Raw genomic sequence first — 15,989 nt, 5'->3', positions numbered from 1 at the left:
TATATATATATATATGTTTTTAACTACGTAAAACTTGCGAATATACAACATTCTTCGCTGTCCCACTGTCGGTGCATATAAATAGATTGTCAGGTTTACCGACTCTTGAACATGCAACATATAATTGTCCATGGGAAAACAATCCGTATTCAGATCTATACCTCATGATTCTAATGATTGCCCTTGAGCTTTGTTGATGGTGATTGCTAATCGACCATTCCCTGTGTCGCCGTCGTCATTTATATATCCCCCTGTGCCCCCGGCGTCCCCGTTGTAGTTGTGTCCCGGTCGTCATTTATATTCCCTGTGTCTCGGTCGTCATTTGTGTCCCGGTGTCCCAGTCTGTAATTTCTCTTTGAGTGTCCCGGTCGTCATTTATATTACTTGTGTCCCGGTGTCCCGGTCTGTATATACATTCGTTTTTGAATTGGTCTTTTTTTTTAGTGTTTAGTTTTTTACCTTTTTTTAGTTTTTTTTAGTTATACATCATGATTCTAATGATTGCCCATGAGCTTTGTTGATGGTGATTGCTAATCGAACATTCCCTGTGTCCCCGTCGTCATTTATATATCCCCCTGTGCCCCCCAGCGTCCCCGTTGTAGTTGTGTCCCTGTGTCCGGGTCGTCATTTATATTCCCTGTGTCTCGGTCTGTATATACATTCGTTTTTGAATTGGCATATGATGAAAAAAATTTTTGTGTTTTTCCCCTTTTTTCTTTTTAGTTTTTTTGGTTTTTACTTTTTTTTTCTTTTTTTATTTTTTTTCTTTTTTCTTTTTAGTTTTTTTGTAGTTTTTACCTTTTTAGTTTTTTTTATTTTTATTTTTTTTATTTTTGTTTTTCTCCTTTATTTTTCAGTTTTTTTCCTTTTTTTATTTATTTTTTCTTTTTTAGTTTTTTTTTAGTTTTTTAGCTTTTTTAGTTTTTTTATTAGTTTTTAGTTTGTTTTTTTTTTTGTTTTTTTTTTGTAGTTTTTACCTTTTTTTTTAAGTTTTTTTTTACTTATGTCCTGGTCTTCATTTATATTCCCTGTGTCCCGGTCGTCATTTGTGCCCCGGTGCTTTGTTGATGGTGATTGCTAATCGAACATTCCTTGTGTCCCGGTCGCTTTCTCTTTGTGTCCCGGTCGTCATTTATATTCCCTATGTCCCGGTGTCCCGGTCGTCATTTGTGTCCCGATGTCCCGGTCTGTAATTTCGTCAGTCGACAACATGACGTCAGTTGACACACAAACATGACGTCACTCGACACACACACACAGACAACTTATTTATATATATATATATATATATATATATATATATATATAATATATATATATATATATATATATATATATATATATATATATATATATAATATGCATGAAAAACAAAGTCATCCAACTAAAACTTCTAGCCTGCCCCTGAACTTGCAAAGGCAAGTTGTCCTAGGGGTGTGCCAGGAATAGAAGAAAAAGAAGAAGAAAATTTTAGTACTAAATTTTTCTGTTAAGATGTTATGATGTGATTAGTACCTATATGCTTAGATGTGACTAGGGAATTTAATTCCTGTTTTTCGGTATTATTTATTCGTTGATAGAAATTTCTGTGTTTCAAGTTTTAATTATACACACCTTTATTTCTGCTGGTCTTTGGTTTTAATATAGCTCTTTTGTTTACTTTTAAAAACTTTGCGAGAGCTTTTTTTAATAACAAGAACTGGACCCCTATAAACTCCATACACCTGCATATTTACCTAGTGTTGCCTACCCCTCTTTCTCCTTATATAATTAAATTTACAGCTCCTTTCCATTTCCATCTCTGTGCTTTCACTATGCCATACCTCTTCCCTCTATATTGATTGGTTCTCGGTGTCATTATACATTCGAGGGTAATTTTGCGAGGATTAAGTGTTGTATAAAATTTGGCGTAAGAGATAATACTAATAAATACACTTTTTGATTACAACATAAATAAAAAAAAAAGCATTCACAAGTGAGAGAATTTACAAATTACTAGCGTTTAACAGTATGTATCAACTACTGAAAAGAAAGAATGAAACTAAAATTTAAGTTTATTAAAAATTACAATGTTAGGTGGGAAAATTTTTCCTTTGAAAATTTCGAATGTTGAACCTTAGAATTTTTAATTTGGCTCACGTTTTTTTTTTTTTTTTTTTTTGATAATTGCTTTTTGTAGACAATTCTATGCGATGACATAGCACAGAGATAGAACTCTTGCCTAGTATACAGATGAAGGATTTGTTTTAGTCATCTGGGCTCTAATCTCTCTTAGAAATTTCATTATTCTTATAGGTTACTTCAAAGAAAATATTGTGCTTCATTTCTGGGCTTCCATGATTTCTGGTCTCGTCACAACAGCCGCATCTATGCCAGTTGATATTGCCAAAACTCGGTAAGTCCCCCTCCACTATTTTGTAATATTTTTTCAAAGAATTAGAAGTTTCCCATCATTTTACTAGGAACTTTTTTCCGAAACTGTGGGTGTTATTGCAGATAATCATAGTCAATATAATAGCGCTGACTATATACAAACTTTCTCCAATGTTTATCGTCTTTTCTTCTTTCTTTTTGGGGCTCATTGTATAGAATTGATGGCCATAGAAGCATGGAGAGGGTTTATTTGACCGCGAATAAGAAGTTCTGGTACTTTCTTCAAGGATCGATCGGACGGCAATCTGACGCCTTTTCGACGGCCCTTGTGCCCCATGCTTCTGGAACCTCATATGTTGCCGGATCACATGTTGTATATGGTAACTCTTCAATGTATCTATTTTAGCAAAAACAGTGGAAAGGTACGAAAAAAGCTCCTACAGAGAATCCATAATCCTTGTAATCCCAGAGCCAAGGGTCCCAAATTATGCAACTAATCTAAATAAAACAGAGGCTCCTTAGATACATTTCAGTTGAAAAAGTGGACATATTACACCCTGTTGAAATCAGAGTTATACAAGGATATTATATCTGTATAATAAAAGGCCCTAAAGTGATTCCTCTCAGAATCTAAATATATAGGCCTGCTGTGCCTCATTTGACTCATGATTATCCAGGGACTATTTAGGGTACGGTCCTAAAGAGAAATTACAATCAACAGTGGGTGACAAACATTAAAAGGATATCAAATAACCACAAAAAAACGTGTCTGCCTTCAAGCCCTCAAGGCTAGTGCTATATGTATTTTACTGAAACAATGATAATTTTAAACAGTTTATCTTATTTGTTTTAACGCTAAAACGCTAAGACTCCACTTTATTCCGAAAATTCTCTATTTCGATATTAGCGTATTTTTCAATTTAATTTTGTTACTATAAATTATAGCAAGTCCTCATATATGTTCCTTCCCTTTTATATGTGTAGAAAATTAATTGGTTATAGGTAGATAGATTCTTTTATTTCCATCAGTTTAAAAGAAAAAAAAAGAAAAAACATTAAATTAGCCAAATAAGCATAGACACTACTTGAAGGTCAAATAATCAGTGTGTAGTGGCTCAATTAATTATTTAAGTCACGTCATCAACAACAAGGAAAAAAAACAACAAATAAGCCCCGAACTTTACAAGGGACCCGCTCTCACCCTGCATCTCGACTAAAAGTAATCTTTTTGACCTGCGATTTAGATGAAGAAACAAATTCAGAATCCCCAACGCTATCTGGGAGGCTATTCCAGAGGGAATTTTATTTTCTTTATTTCTGTTCTCATATACCAGCTTATCCGCATTCCTGGAATGATAAGGATGGTAATTAGATTTATTAGAAAACAAAGCCACGAAATAGGCTGACATAACACCCTTTAAACGTTGGTATACCAGTGGTGAAAAAAGTAGACCGTTAAAACCATCAAGGTCGAACATCCTTGACCAGAGGTTCATAATCTCTCATATTGAAAAATATTGAAAGAAAAATAGTTTTGTGAATATAAGGTAACAACCAGTAATGGCCAGCAACTTTCGGCTATGAGTATTTTAATTTTTGCCCAATATCTTACCCTCAATTGTTTTGTTTTTGGTACTTGTAGGCTACTGGCTATGTCTTATTAAAAATTCAGCCCCATGACCATTCCTGCCCATCCATGCCATTACTTCCTCTGCAATTTTCTTGGTCAGATTGTGTAAAGTCGACCCTACGCAAATATGTGCTATTTGTTCTTTAATGTTCTTTCCAAACATTAAAATAACTGTCGGCACAATTTCCATTAAACCCCTTTCAGGGATTTTGAAACTACATTTTTGTTGTCCTCTCTGGAGAAAAGATTTTTCTCTGATCCAGCTGAAGTTTTAGAACGATATGCTAACCAAGAAATATCTGAAATCGAAAAACAATCTAAAAAAAGCTTCCTCCGGGATGGGAAGGGGATAGATGGTAGAAACAAGGGTGTGCAAATTCCAGACATTGCTAAGCCCTTGTTTGATTTTGGTTTCAAGCGCCAAGGCATCATTTTTCTAATTTTTGAATTTTACTTACTATAGATGAACACAAGATTGTGTTTTGATTACCCTTATTACAGGCTACACTGTAACTTTCTTTCAGCACAACTTGAAAGACCCTTTTTTGCTTTTCAGGAAATTTTTGCGTACCTTTTCTGAAAGAGAGATTTTTTTTTTTTTCTACGATCTGGCCGAAATGCCAATGCGGATGTAGTCCGTTGTATGAAAATGCTGTAAAGGAAAGAGGAATCCGAAATAAAAAGAATTTGATATCTATAGGCCAAACTGAGATTTAGGGGGTTCGAGGTTTATCTCTTCCAACGAAAAGGTTTGAAAAGGAATTTGCGACGGTAGTTATAATTATATTTGAAAAAGGGTTGAATGACAGATTGAAAGGTTTGCATATCTAACAGCCAGCGAGTTCAATTTATGATGTAAAGTATTGACCTGTATTTTACTATCTTGAAAAGCAGTTGAGTTAGATCAATGAAACTATCTGGAATGGATTTAGAGCCGTGATTCACAACTTGATGCGCTGGCCCCAGCAGTGGTACATGGTGATATTTTGGCGGGTCGTGGGCAGGACGTGTACTCCTTTGACTAACTAGAATTTAGAGTAGTGGTTCTCAAACTGTGATAGGTTTACCCGTTGGGAGTACGTCAAAATTTTTAGGGGGTACGCGGCCGGCCAACAAAAAAAATAAAACAACCTATTAACTTTAGGACTGGCAAAGTTATCAAAATTATCCCTTTCTAACTCTCAAGAGGTTTCAGTGGAGACACGTTGACGTGTGCGCGCACCTAAGGCTTAGTCATCGGAGTAGCTATCTAGGCCGGCCAGTCTCCCGTGTGACTGCACTGCAGTATTATTGCCCATTAATTACCAGCTCGCTCTCAGTATTGTGTTATTTTTGTGGTGTGTTGCGTTATTCTGCGGACACTAAATCCTGTTCAAACGGTACGTCAGTGTATTGATTCAGGTATGTAAGTGAGTTTTATAATAAAAATGGCTCCTAAAGAAAAGACATCATGAAGATCGGAATCAAAGCTCTGAACCATCAACTTCACAAAATGAAAGTAGTCCTGAACGTCTTGTTAGCCTACTAATGAGCAGCCCGAGGAAAAAACAAAGAAAAAAACGAAAAACTGACAAATGAATCTAAAAGTGAAAAAAGAAAATATGACGTGTTGTACTTAAAGTTAGGTTTCACTTTAACTGGAAGCTCTGACGAGCCTAATCCGCAATGCGTCGTTTTTTCTGAAATTTTATCAAACAAATCCATGAAATCTTCTCTTTTAAAACGCCATTTTGAAAGCAAACAAGAGAATTTAGTAAAACAAGGAGTTACAGTACTTTGAACGTCTTTTGGAAGATCTTAAAGGTAGGAAAACCACAATAAAACAAGTTTTCTGGTGCAGAACAAAATGAAAGTGCTGCAAAGCTTCTTACAAAGTTAGTCATTTGATTGCGAAGGCTGTTAAAAACCATACTTTTGGCGAAAATCTATTCCTTCCTGCCGCATCAGAAATAGTTTCTTGCACGTTTGGAGAGGAAGAGGCAAAATAATTAAAACAATTCTATTATCAAATGATGCAGTTTCAAGGAGAATAAGTGTTAAGGTGTATGACACAAAAGAACAACTTGTTGGAGCAATTTAAGGAAGTCCTTGATTTGGTATACAAATTGATGAAACCACGGATGTCGCTGGTATAGCCCAACTAATCGTTTTTGCACGTGGCATTTTTCAAAATGAAATATTTGAAGATATTTCATTTTGTAAGACACTCTAAACATCGACAAAAGCTGAAGATTTTTTCAAGTTGTTAGATTCTTATTTTTTTTTTTTTTTTTGAAAACCACCTCGAGTGGAAAAACTGTGTGTCATTGCCTATGGATCTAAGGCTATGAGTGGTCAAATCATGGGCCTTGCAGGTCATTTTAAAATGGTTTCAACTGAGTGTAAATTCACTCATTATGTACTTCACCGAGAGGCTTTGGTGGCCAATAACCTCCCTGATAAACTTAAAGATGTCCTTGATCAGAGTTTTAAATTGTGAACTTCATAAAAACTTGGGCTCAAAAATCTCGCTATTTTAAAATTCTGTGCCAGGAAATGGTAGCTTCGGTGATAACTTATTGCTACATATTAAAGTAGGATGGCTTTCTTGGGGAAACTTACTTATTTTGACTTACTTATTTTGATTGTCTTTAGAAGTTGGTTTTTTAAGTGATATTTTTCAAAAACTCAACATCTGGAATTTATCCATGCAGGTAGGGCCGTATCTAGTTTTTTTTTTACACAATGATTTTTTTGGGGAGGAGGGGGGAATTTACCAAAAAAAAAACTCAAAACGCCTAAAAAAAATTTTATATCCATTTTGTTGCGTTTTTACCAGTAAGGCAAACATTTCGGAGGGGGAGGGGTCAAACCCCTTAACCCCCCCTCATTAAAACGGCCTTGAATGTAGAGCAGTGTTTCTGATGTTTTTTCATGTAGAAAAGAAAAACCGAAGCAATGGTGAAAAAGATCACAAATTGAAAATAACAACTGCAAGTAGTTTGTAAGATTATATACATTTTTGCAAAATAATGAGAACATACCTTATTTCACTGCACTCAAGACTCAAATGAGCCAGCACTTGAATATATTGAAGATCCGAATAAGAGAGTACGTTCCACCTCTGGAGGAACAGTTAGTTCTTGGTTAACCTGTCTGAGAGTCTTGGCAGGTGTGACTTGCTAAAAGATAAAAAAACCGGGTATTTGTCCAATAAGAGAAGCACCCATATACTACCGCCGTTTACCTAAGCCAAATTAATCAAACACTTGGAAAACTATAGGTTCTATCACTATATTAGCTTTATGACTGTCTACCTTGGTTCTACTGCCCTACCAATGATTTTTATACAATCCTAATAAGAGGGGGGGGGGGAGAATTAATGCCAGGTTTGCTTTTCACTGAATTGGACTATCTGACTCGGCTTTTTCTACAATTAGCCATGACTTGATGCCCAAAACTATTCCATTTTGACTACCTTTTAAACCTGACTACCTTTCAAAAGGATTAACTCATTGAAGTCGCATATGATCGCACGCTGAAAAATAAATATTTGACTGCTGGTACTACGTTGTTAGATGTATGGATCGCTATTGGGAAGGAATACAAAGAACTGTCAAGCACTGCTGTTAAGTTTCTTGTACGGTTTTCCACCACTTGTTTATGTGAACAGGGTTTCTTTAGTTTAACCTATCTTGAAAGTAAATCTAGAAACAAATTAAATGTTGATGGTGATTCAAGATTCTATTTAACTAAGTTAGTACCTAATTTCGCTGAACTGTGTAAAGGGAAACAAGCTCATCTTCTCACTAGCTCTTTGAAAGTAAGCGCTTTTTGTTCTCTAAATTGTACGTGTTTGTTTTTAAATAAAAACATTTGTAAAAAAAAACACCTCTTTTTTTTACTTAAACATAATTCGTAATTAAATTTAAAAGATTAAGGCTTTATGTTTAATATTTAGCTGTAGTTTACTTAGTACCGGTAACTGAGAATGGGTACCTAAAATGTCTTGTGGGTTAAAAGGGGTAAAAATGTGTTTAAATAAGTCTGAGAACCACTGCTTTAGAGTCTTAATTTTGAAAAAAAAAGCATTTTTCATGTGAATAAGGTCACATTCACATGCATTGAAAGAACAAAAAGGATACATTGTAGTATTGCAATGACGTCACACATTATATGAAAGATGTTGTTTTTTACAATATTTTTCATTAATATAAAATATGCCTCGACGATACCAAGGACGATATGCCTCGACGGTACAAAATATGACCCGGAAACGATACCAAGTTAATGGCCTTTTAAACTTAATTCAAATAAATACACCTACAAGTTTGAATAACAAAATTTATGTATCACGAGAGAGAGGCATCAGAATTTTAGAAATTTCGAGGTGGGGCATTGCCCATAATCGGTTGAGAACCACTGATATAGAGCCTACGTTTCAGATTTTTTTTTTCTTGTAAACTTGATTGTCTTTTATAAGTCCAAAAGATCATATTACAGTGTAAAATTAACAAATGTTTCTTTATAGCCAAGGATTATGTCCAGGCATTTGGAAAGGGAATGGAGGCAGGGATGCAGTTAAGCTTGAAGCGAGTCTGTTAGGTCTATAAATAGAAACTTTCTAAATTTATTGAAGTAGCAATTTCATTATTTAGTCATAAAGAAGAAATATACTGAACTGTGGTTGTACCAAGCTTAGAAGAGGACTGTTGTATCTCAAACCTTTTATGTTTTTTGAATTCTTTTAGAGCTGGTCCCCACAAACTCCAAAATATTCTGAATTTCTGGATTCTTCTTTTTCACACTATAATAAGGATTTTTTTTTTTTTTTTTTTTTTTTTTTTTTTTTTTTTTAGACCCTACTATAAAAAGTTATGATTGGGCCTCTGAAAAAAAATCTTATGCATTTGCTTGACTGGAGCGAAAATACAAAAAAAAATTCGAAATGTAGTGAAGCTTGAATTTTGTTATTGTAATATTTAGTGCAGAAGTTTTTTGTTTTCGAGAACTAGCAAATATTGAACATTGATGAAGAGTTTTTTTCAGCACGAGGATGCCGTGATAAGGAGGGGTACTGGGAGGAGTTTTTCGCCCTGAGCCCGGCCAAGGCTCTCGGTGGCAATTCTTCTCTGCGATTCAAAATCGTTCGATCTAAAAATGATTATATTAAATGAATCAATATGAATAATTGCAAATATTTAAGTATAAAAACACACGAATTGTCAGTCCAATTTTTACATTCATAGCTATTCAAATGTGAATAAAAACCCATTTTTTTTCTTTTTAATATTTGTGATTCGCTAATCATCCGTCTTCTTAGTCTCTATAAGAATGTAGGTCAAACTTAGTGATAAAGCAAGACTTTGGCCTTTTCTTATCTTTTGGTTGTAGTACTTGGTTCAAATTCCCTCTGTTATCTTTTACTAAATATAATTTCTGCGTTTATTACAAATGCGAAAGGTTGTAATTATATTGAAAGTTTATATTTTTTATATAGAAGAGTACACTCCTTTTTCGTAAAAACCAACTTTGAAATTAAACCTGCAATATATTGTATTGAAGTTTTACTTGTTTGGGAGATCAAAGAGCCTTTCCCAAGTGTTGTGGTAAAGAATCATATCTATCCACTATCAGTGTGGCAAAAAAGGAAAATATAAGCCAATTTTACCTTTTTTTTCAATTTTTTAGCTGTTTATTTGTGGTTCTTCACAAGATATGTTAATTTTTCAATAAGAGAAAAACATGCTAACAAAGAATAGATTGGTCCTTCTTAACCGGAAAGGCATATAAAGTATGAAGTGGGTCTCTCGATCAGAGATCCCTTTTGTTCTTTTTTGATGACGGCAGTCTTTGGTCGAAGGTCCACGGCTGTATCAACAAAGGCTGTTTTTTAATGTGTATTTTTACACGTTTCTACATTTTTGAAATGTTGTCTCAAGTAAGCCGTCTAATTGTCACAGATAGCTTAAGTTGTTTGCTTTTTTGGTAAATTCGGCATTTAATTGGTTTTTTGGGTGAAAATGAAATCCAAAGCAATTTTGTAGCTGGCATAGCAGGTTCAAATGTGCTGTAAATTACCCTTATAAAACCATTCAAGGTTAAAGCATATATTTTTCATTTTTGGACTATGCTTCAGGCCTTTAGTTGCGATTTGGCCATTTCCCGGTTTCAGGTTATGCAGACTTCTTGTGTTTTTTTTATCCAGATTTTTAACATTTCGGCCTAAAAATCATATATGTTGCAATCTTTTCCAAGTTTGACTTTTTTTCATGTAGAATGACTAGTCTATATAGAAAAATTAAATAAAAAAAAAAAACATTTTTTTAACGGAAAGTAAGGAGCGGCATTAAAACTTAAAACGAACAGACATTACTTTGGATATGAAAGGGGCTGCTTCCTCATCAACGCCCCGCTCTTTACGCTAAAGTTTGACTCTTTCTCTTAACTCTACTTTTTAACAGTAAAAAACTTTAGCGTAAAGAGCGGAGCGTTAATAAGGAAGCAGTCCCTTTCATATGCGTAGTAATTTCTGTTCGTTTTAAGTTTTAATGCCGCTCTTTATTCGGCGAAGCCGGACAAAGGTTGTCGCAACACTTCACGTTGCTCATGTGTTCTGTAAGTTTTTCCACTCCCCTTTCGAAGCCTCTAACGAGTTAGAGTTGCCATTCCTTTATCTTACCTAAGTTACCAAAGATAGTCATATAACCATAGAAGGTATTTATGTATTATACGAGAAATACACTCGAGAACTTGTATCGGGAATATGAGACAGTGCCCGTTTTTCACGACGTTAGCACTAGACAATTAGCTACGGCTCGGTGGAAAAATACATTGTAGCTATATTTTAATAAAATATTTATTTGGTATTTTGGTTAGGTTAGTTTAGATTACGTATTTAATATAATATGCTCTGGGTGCCCTCCCCCCTCCATAATTCTTTGTTGTAGTTTTCATGGCCTAAGCTAATTGTCTAGTATTAACACCGTGAAAAACTTGTAGTGTTTCATATTCGCGATGCAAGTTTTCGAGTGTGTTTCTTGCATATAACATAAGTACCGTTTCTATATACTTCCAAATTTGGTGTAAAAATTCACTAGAATCTGATGATTTTTATTCTCACTTGGTGGTGGCAGTCCTGCTAAAAACTGAGATTTGTTAAGAGCAAGGCTATTCGCTTGAAAACATGTATAAAAAGCTTATTAGTTTATAATAAGCTACCGTATTAGTTTTACCTAAGATGACCTTTAAGGTAATATTCATGTAGGTCTTGCATGATGATTTATTAATTTGATAGGTAATATTCAGATATATAATATCATATACCATAATAATACTTCTCTATTAATAGTTACCGCAGTACAGTGGCTGTAGGACTTTCAATCTAAACAGAAGTATTGTAGTTCGAATTGCTCTGTAGTAGGCTAATAGCACCACACTTATTTCACATTGAGCGATCGATTTCCCTGTTTTCCTCTTTGGAAAAAAAAAACAATGATGATAACTTAAATATAATGGTTTATAATATGTATATAATATTATAATATTATTATATAATGTAATATTATAATTATACTATATAATATAATATAATAATATGTTTTATACTCAGAGCAAGGCTATTCGCTTCAAAACATGTATAATAAGCTGTATTTGCCAGGCTTTAATATTTTTATTTCTCTCTGACACACCTGGTTGATGATACTCAGTACACTCTAGTGAGAGCATTTGCAACGTGAAATGGATGAATATCCTGTTGCACAGTTTCTGAATTTGGGTCAAACTGATTACTAAGGAGACATGGACTATTATACATAGACCTAAAATTTACCTTTATTGCCCAATATAAGTCATTAGCTTTAACAAGATAGAGGAAAAGACCAAGGATGGAGCCTTGTTGAATTATAAAGTAAATATCTGTCTTAAAAATCGTACCCTATATCAAAGGAAAACTGGATGGACAGTGGAATATAAAGTAGAGGAAATTTAGATTAACAAAAACAAAATTATTTGTTTTTAAAATATCAATTGAGAAAAACTGATGTAAATGTGAAAAGTTCTAGTAATTTGTTTTTTCTGAGGTTCTGTTTTCATATGTTCCGAAACGAAATATTTTTATTTAAAATAACTCCGGTTTTCGCAAAAATTGGTTGTGTATTTTTGAGAAATCAAAATATTAGTAGCCTGGCGGAAGAAAATTCTTTTTTTTTATAAAGAAAACTTTCGTGTACACAGATGAACTAGAAATCAAGTACCTGGTTGGGACATAAAGACAGAAATAAAGTGAAGGGAGGGGACAAGGCGGCCTGTGGCCTGGAAATGAAGAAATAAAGAGAAAAGAAATGGCACAAATTGTAAATTCAGAATATATTGAGACAGGGAAACACAGTTCCAAAATTCCCTTTCTTGTGTTCCTGCTTGGCATGATGAATTGCATTATTTTCTTTGATTTTAGTTTTTACAGCATTGTCATTGCGCAGAGCACTTTTAAAATGACGTCACTATATCTAGTTGAATATTTGGAATGGCGTGATCATAGGTGCAACTATGACGTCACTTATCACTTATAAGGAGGCTTCATCGCTGAAAATCAACATTTCAAGATGATAAACTCAACCAAAAACATATGTGAATTGAGGCCTCAGAGGCGATTTTCATTTTCTGACAACCAAAAAAATCCATGGGAGAATGAGCCAGTAATTTGGTCAGCCCTTCCTAGTTTCATGCTTAAAGACGAAGAGAACGAAACTTTCAGTGAAAAAGAGGATGGAAATGTACGAGTAAATTTTTTAACTGTAGTTAACAAAGAATATGAAGAAAAAGGAATAAAGAAAGTTAGTGATCAACCAATACATGAGGAAGCACTAAAATCCTACAAAAATCCTGGTTCTTCAAAAAAAGCACCTGAGGTACGTAAGACTGAAATCATTGTTGATGACCCATTTTATCCTGCTTTTATGTTAGCATTTGAACTGGAGAATAAAAAAAAGCAGATGCAGAGGGAGATTAGCGCCGATATTGCTAATAATAAGGGAGTAAGTCCGAATAATAAAAGTAGCCATGACTTGTATTCTGAGAATCAAGGAGTTTTAGCCAGTGAAGCCACTTTAGTGACTAGTGAAGACAGTGCACAAACCATGACAGGTAGCGACGTGCAAGAATCTTTAATCAATTCAGGTACTCCTGATCACCTGTCAAAAATAAGGGATGATGACAGTTGCAAAGAAAATATAGTTTCTGAGAAAAAACTGCAGAGAGAAGAAAAGACAGCAAAGAAGGAGAAGAGCGACAGAGATGACTTTGGACTGACAGACGCGAAAGCAGTTTCTGAGAAATCACTTTCTGAGAACCAAGGAGTTTTGGCCAGTAAAGCCACTTTAGTGACTAGTGAAGACAACGCACAAACCATGACAGGTAGCGACATGCAAGAATCTTTAATCAATTCAGGTACTCCTGATCACCTGTCAAAAATAAGGGATGATGACAATGTCATAGACAACATAGTTTCAGAAGAAGAACCGCAGAGAGGAGAAAGGACAGCAAAAAAGGAGAAGAGCGACAGAGATGACTTTGGACTGACAGGCGTAGAATCAGTAGAAAATTGTGAGGCTGAACAGGTTCAAACAAATGATGAACCCAACATGGAATTGGCGAAAAAAGTTTGCTCTACAGATCTAGCCTATGTGAGAAATATATGGCAGTCAGAGATGGAAGGTGCATATCTTCAGGAGAATGTAGTCCACAAAGATGACAAAAAAATAATAGACGCTTCTACGACTGCTAACAAAAAAGGAGATTTCCCTATCCATGTAGAAGGGACCAAAATAAAATCGCAACCAGCACTTCTTGGTGCTCTGGAAGAAGAAAATGATCATTTAGGTCTTCAAAAACAGTTGTTACAAGACAAGTCTTCCTGGTCAGAAGACTCATTTACAGACAACAGTGATAATGCTCATAGTGGAAAACATCAGCATTCAATATGGTTTCACTTTAAAAAATATTTATCAGACAAGCTAGGCAGTAGTAGATTGGCACAAAATCAGTCTGGTAAAGTAAAAGGAGGAAAGAGTGATGATGGAAAGTCAAGCTCGAACGGAGAAGAAATCCCTACTCAAGAACTAGGGTTAGGAGCCAACTATGACGACGCATTTTTTTCCAAGTCTATTGGAAATGAGTCAAAAGGAGGTGAAATGCGTGACCGCGTACTTTCTATTATTAATAGTTGTAAATCAGCTGCAAGTAATAAACAACTGGCCATTGGTGGAGCTGCTGGTTTGGTTATCCTATCAGCTCTTGTTTATAAGAGAATTCGATAGAATTAAGCAGAATCAGATCAGCACCAATAAAAAAGAAAACAGAAGGTGTTGTATGCAACTGTGCCAGAGAATGGATATACATATATCTTGCATAATCGAAGTACGTTTTGCTATAGAGTGATATTTTATGACGGGAGCCTAATTAAGTTTGAATGTAAATTTATGTATATAGTTTCCAATAAAAGTTTCTATGGTACTTGTGTATTCTATGAGAAACACACTCGAGAAGTTGTATCGCGAACATGAGACATTACCCGCTTTTCACGGTGCTCGTACTGGACAATTAGCTTCGGTTTGGTGGAAAAATACATTGTAGCTTGTTTTAATTAGATATTTAGTTGGTATTTTGGTTAGGTTAGATTAGTTTAGGTTATGTAACTGGATGCACAGTGAATAATATTTTTTTTTTCGGGAGGGGGGTAAATAAAAAGAAAATTAAAGGGAAGTTCTGGTTTCAGGGAGGATCTTTCCCCTTCCACCCTGTTTACTTTCCTGAGACCGGTCCTTATTATTGTCAGATTCATGATATTGGCTTACTAATTTTGAGCAGACCATTCAACATTTTAAAATGATTTTAAAGATTCTGTGGTAAATGGAGAAGAATTACGACCAAACATATTATTCGTTCAAAAACAATGAATCATGGGTTTTGAAAGGGGGGGGGGACTTAGAAAAATACCTTCTTATTCCTATTTCATAGCTATTTTTTATTTTAGTTATGGGCTTTGGGGACATAGGACATTTTACTTTTAGGGACATGAAGACAGAAATAAAGTGGAGAGAGGGGACCCAATGCAACCTAAGGCCCAAAAATGAAGAGAAAAGAAATGGCACAAATCGTAAATTTAGAATTTTTTTGAGTAGGGGAACACGGTTCCAACATTCCCTTTCTTAGCGTTCCTGCTTATCATGATGCCTTACATTCATTTCTATGGTTTAGTTTCTACAGCATTGTCATTGAGCAGAGCACTTTCAAAATGAAGTCATTATACCTAGTTGAATTAGGAATGAAGTGATCATAGATGCAACTGTGATGTCATTTATCACTTATAAGGAGGTTTCATCACTAAAATTTAGCATTTCCAGATAATGAATTCAGGCAAGAACATAAGTGAACTGAAGCCTCAGATGCGATTTTTATTTTTTGAGAATTTAAAAACCCATGGAAGAATGAGCCAGTAATTTCGTCAGCCCTTCCTAGTTTCATGCTTAAGAATGAAAACAACGAACCTTTCAGTGAAAAAGGAGATGGAAATGTACCAGTAAATTTTTTTACTGAAATTTACAAAGAATATAATGGAAAAGGAACAAAGGAAGTTAGGGATAGATCAAAACATGAGGAAGAGCTAAAATCCTTCAGAAATCCTAGTTCTTCAAAAAAAGCACCTGAAGTAGCCTAAGTAAGACTGAAATCATTGCTGATGGCCCATTTTATCCTGCTTTTATGCTAGCATTTGACATGGAGAATAGAAAACAAGAGCTAGAGCTCATATGGTATGAGCTCTAGCAAAATTCTAAGAATCAATAGATTGCTTTAAAAGGAAAATCAGAGGCTTAATGCCGGTCGGGTTTTAAAATAAGAGCTCTGAGTCACGAGGTCCTTCTAAATGTCAAAATTCATGAAGATCCGATCACTCACTCGTATGTTAAAAATACCTCAATTTTTCTAATTTTTCCTCTCCCTTCAGCCC

General features: G+C 34.8%; 2 protein-coding genes across 4 annotated transcripts in view; one reads left to right on the top strand and one right to left on the bottom strand.

The window, feature by feature from the left end:
- Positions 1-15,989, bottom strand: part of LOC136028331 (glyceraldehyde-3-phosphate dehydrogenase-like) — a 360,255-nt gene that overhangs the window by 75,490 nt on the left and 268,776 nt on the right. The gene's annotated exons all lie outside the window — the stretch shown is intronic.
- LOC136028357 (mitochondrial 2-oxoglutarate/malate carrier protein-like) overlaps positions 1-15,989 on the top strand; it is a 58,221-nt gene that overhangs the window by 34,086 nt on the left and 8,146 nt on the right. For all 3 annotated transcript variants that reach the window (XM_065706148.1, XM_065706164.1, XM_065706155.1), the window contains exon 5: positions 2,296-2,395. In XM_065706148.1, coding sequence (XP_065562220.1) covers positions 2,296-2,395 — 100 coding nt within the window. The remainder of the gene's footprint in view (positions 1-2,295; positions 2,396-15,989) is intronic.

Source organism: Artemia franciscana, chromosome 1 (assembly GCF_032884065.1).
Source record: "Artemia franciscana chromosome 1, ASM3288406v1, whole genome shotgun sequence".
NCBI classification, from domain to species: domain Eukaryota; kingdom Metazoa; phylum Arthropoda; class Branchiopoda; order Anostraca; family Artemiidae; genus Artemia; species Artemia franciscana.
This window is presented reverse-complemented; position numbering and strand designations above follow the sequence as displayed.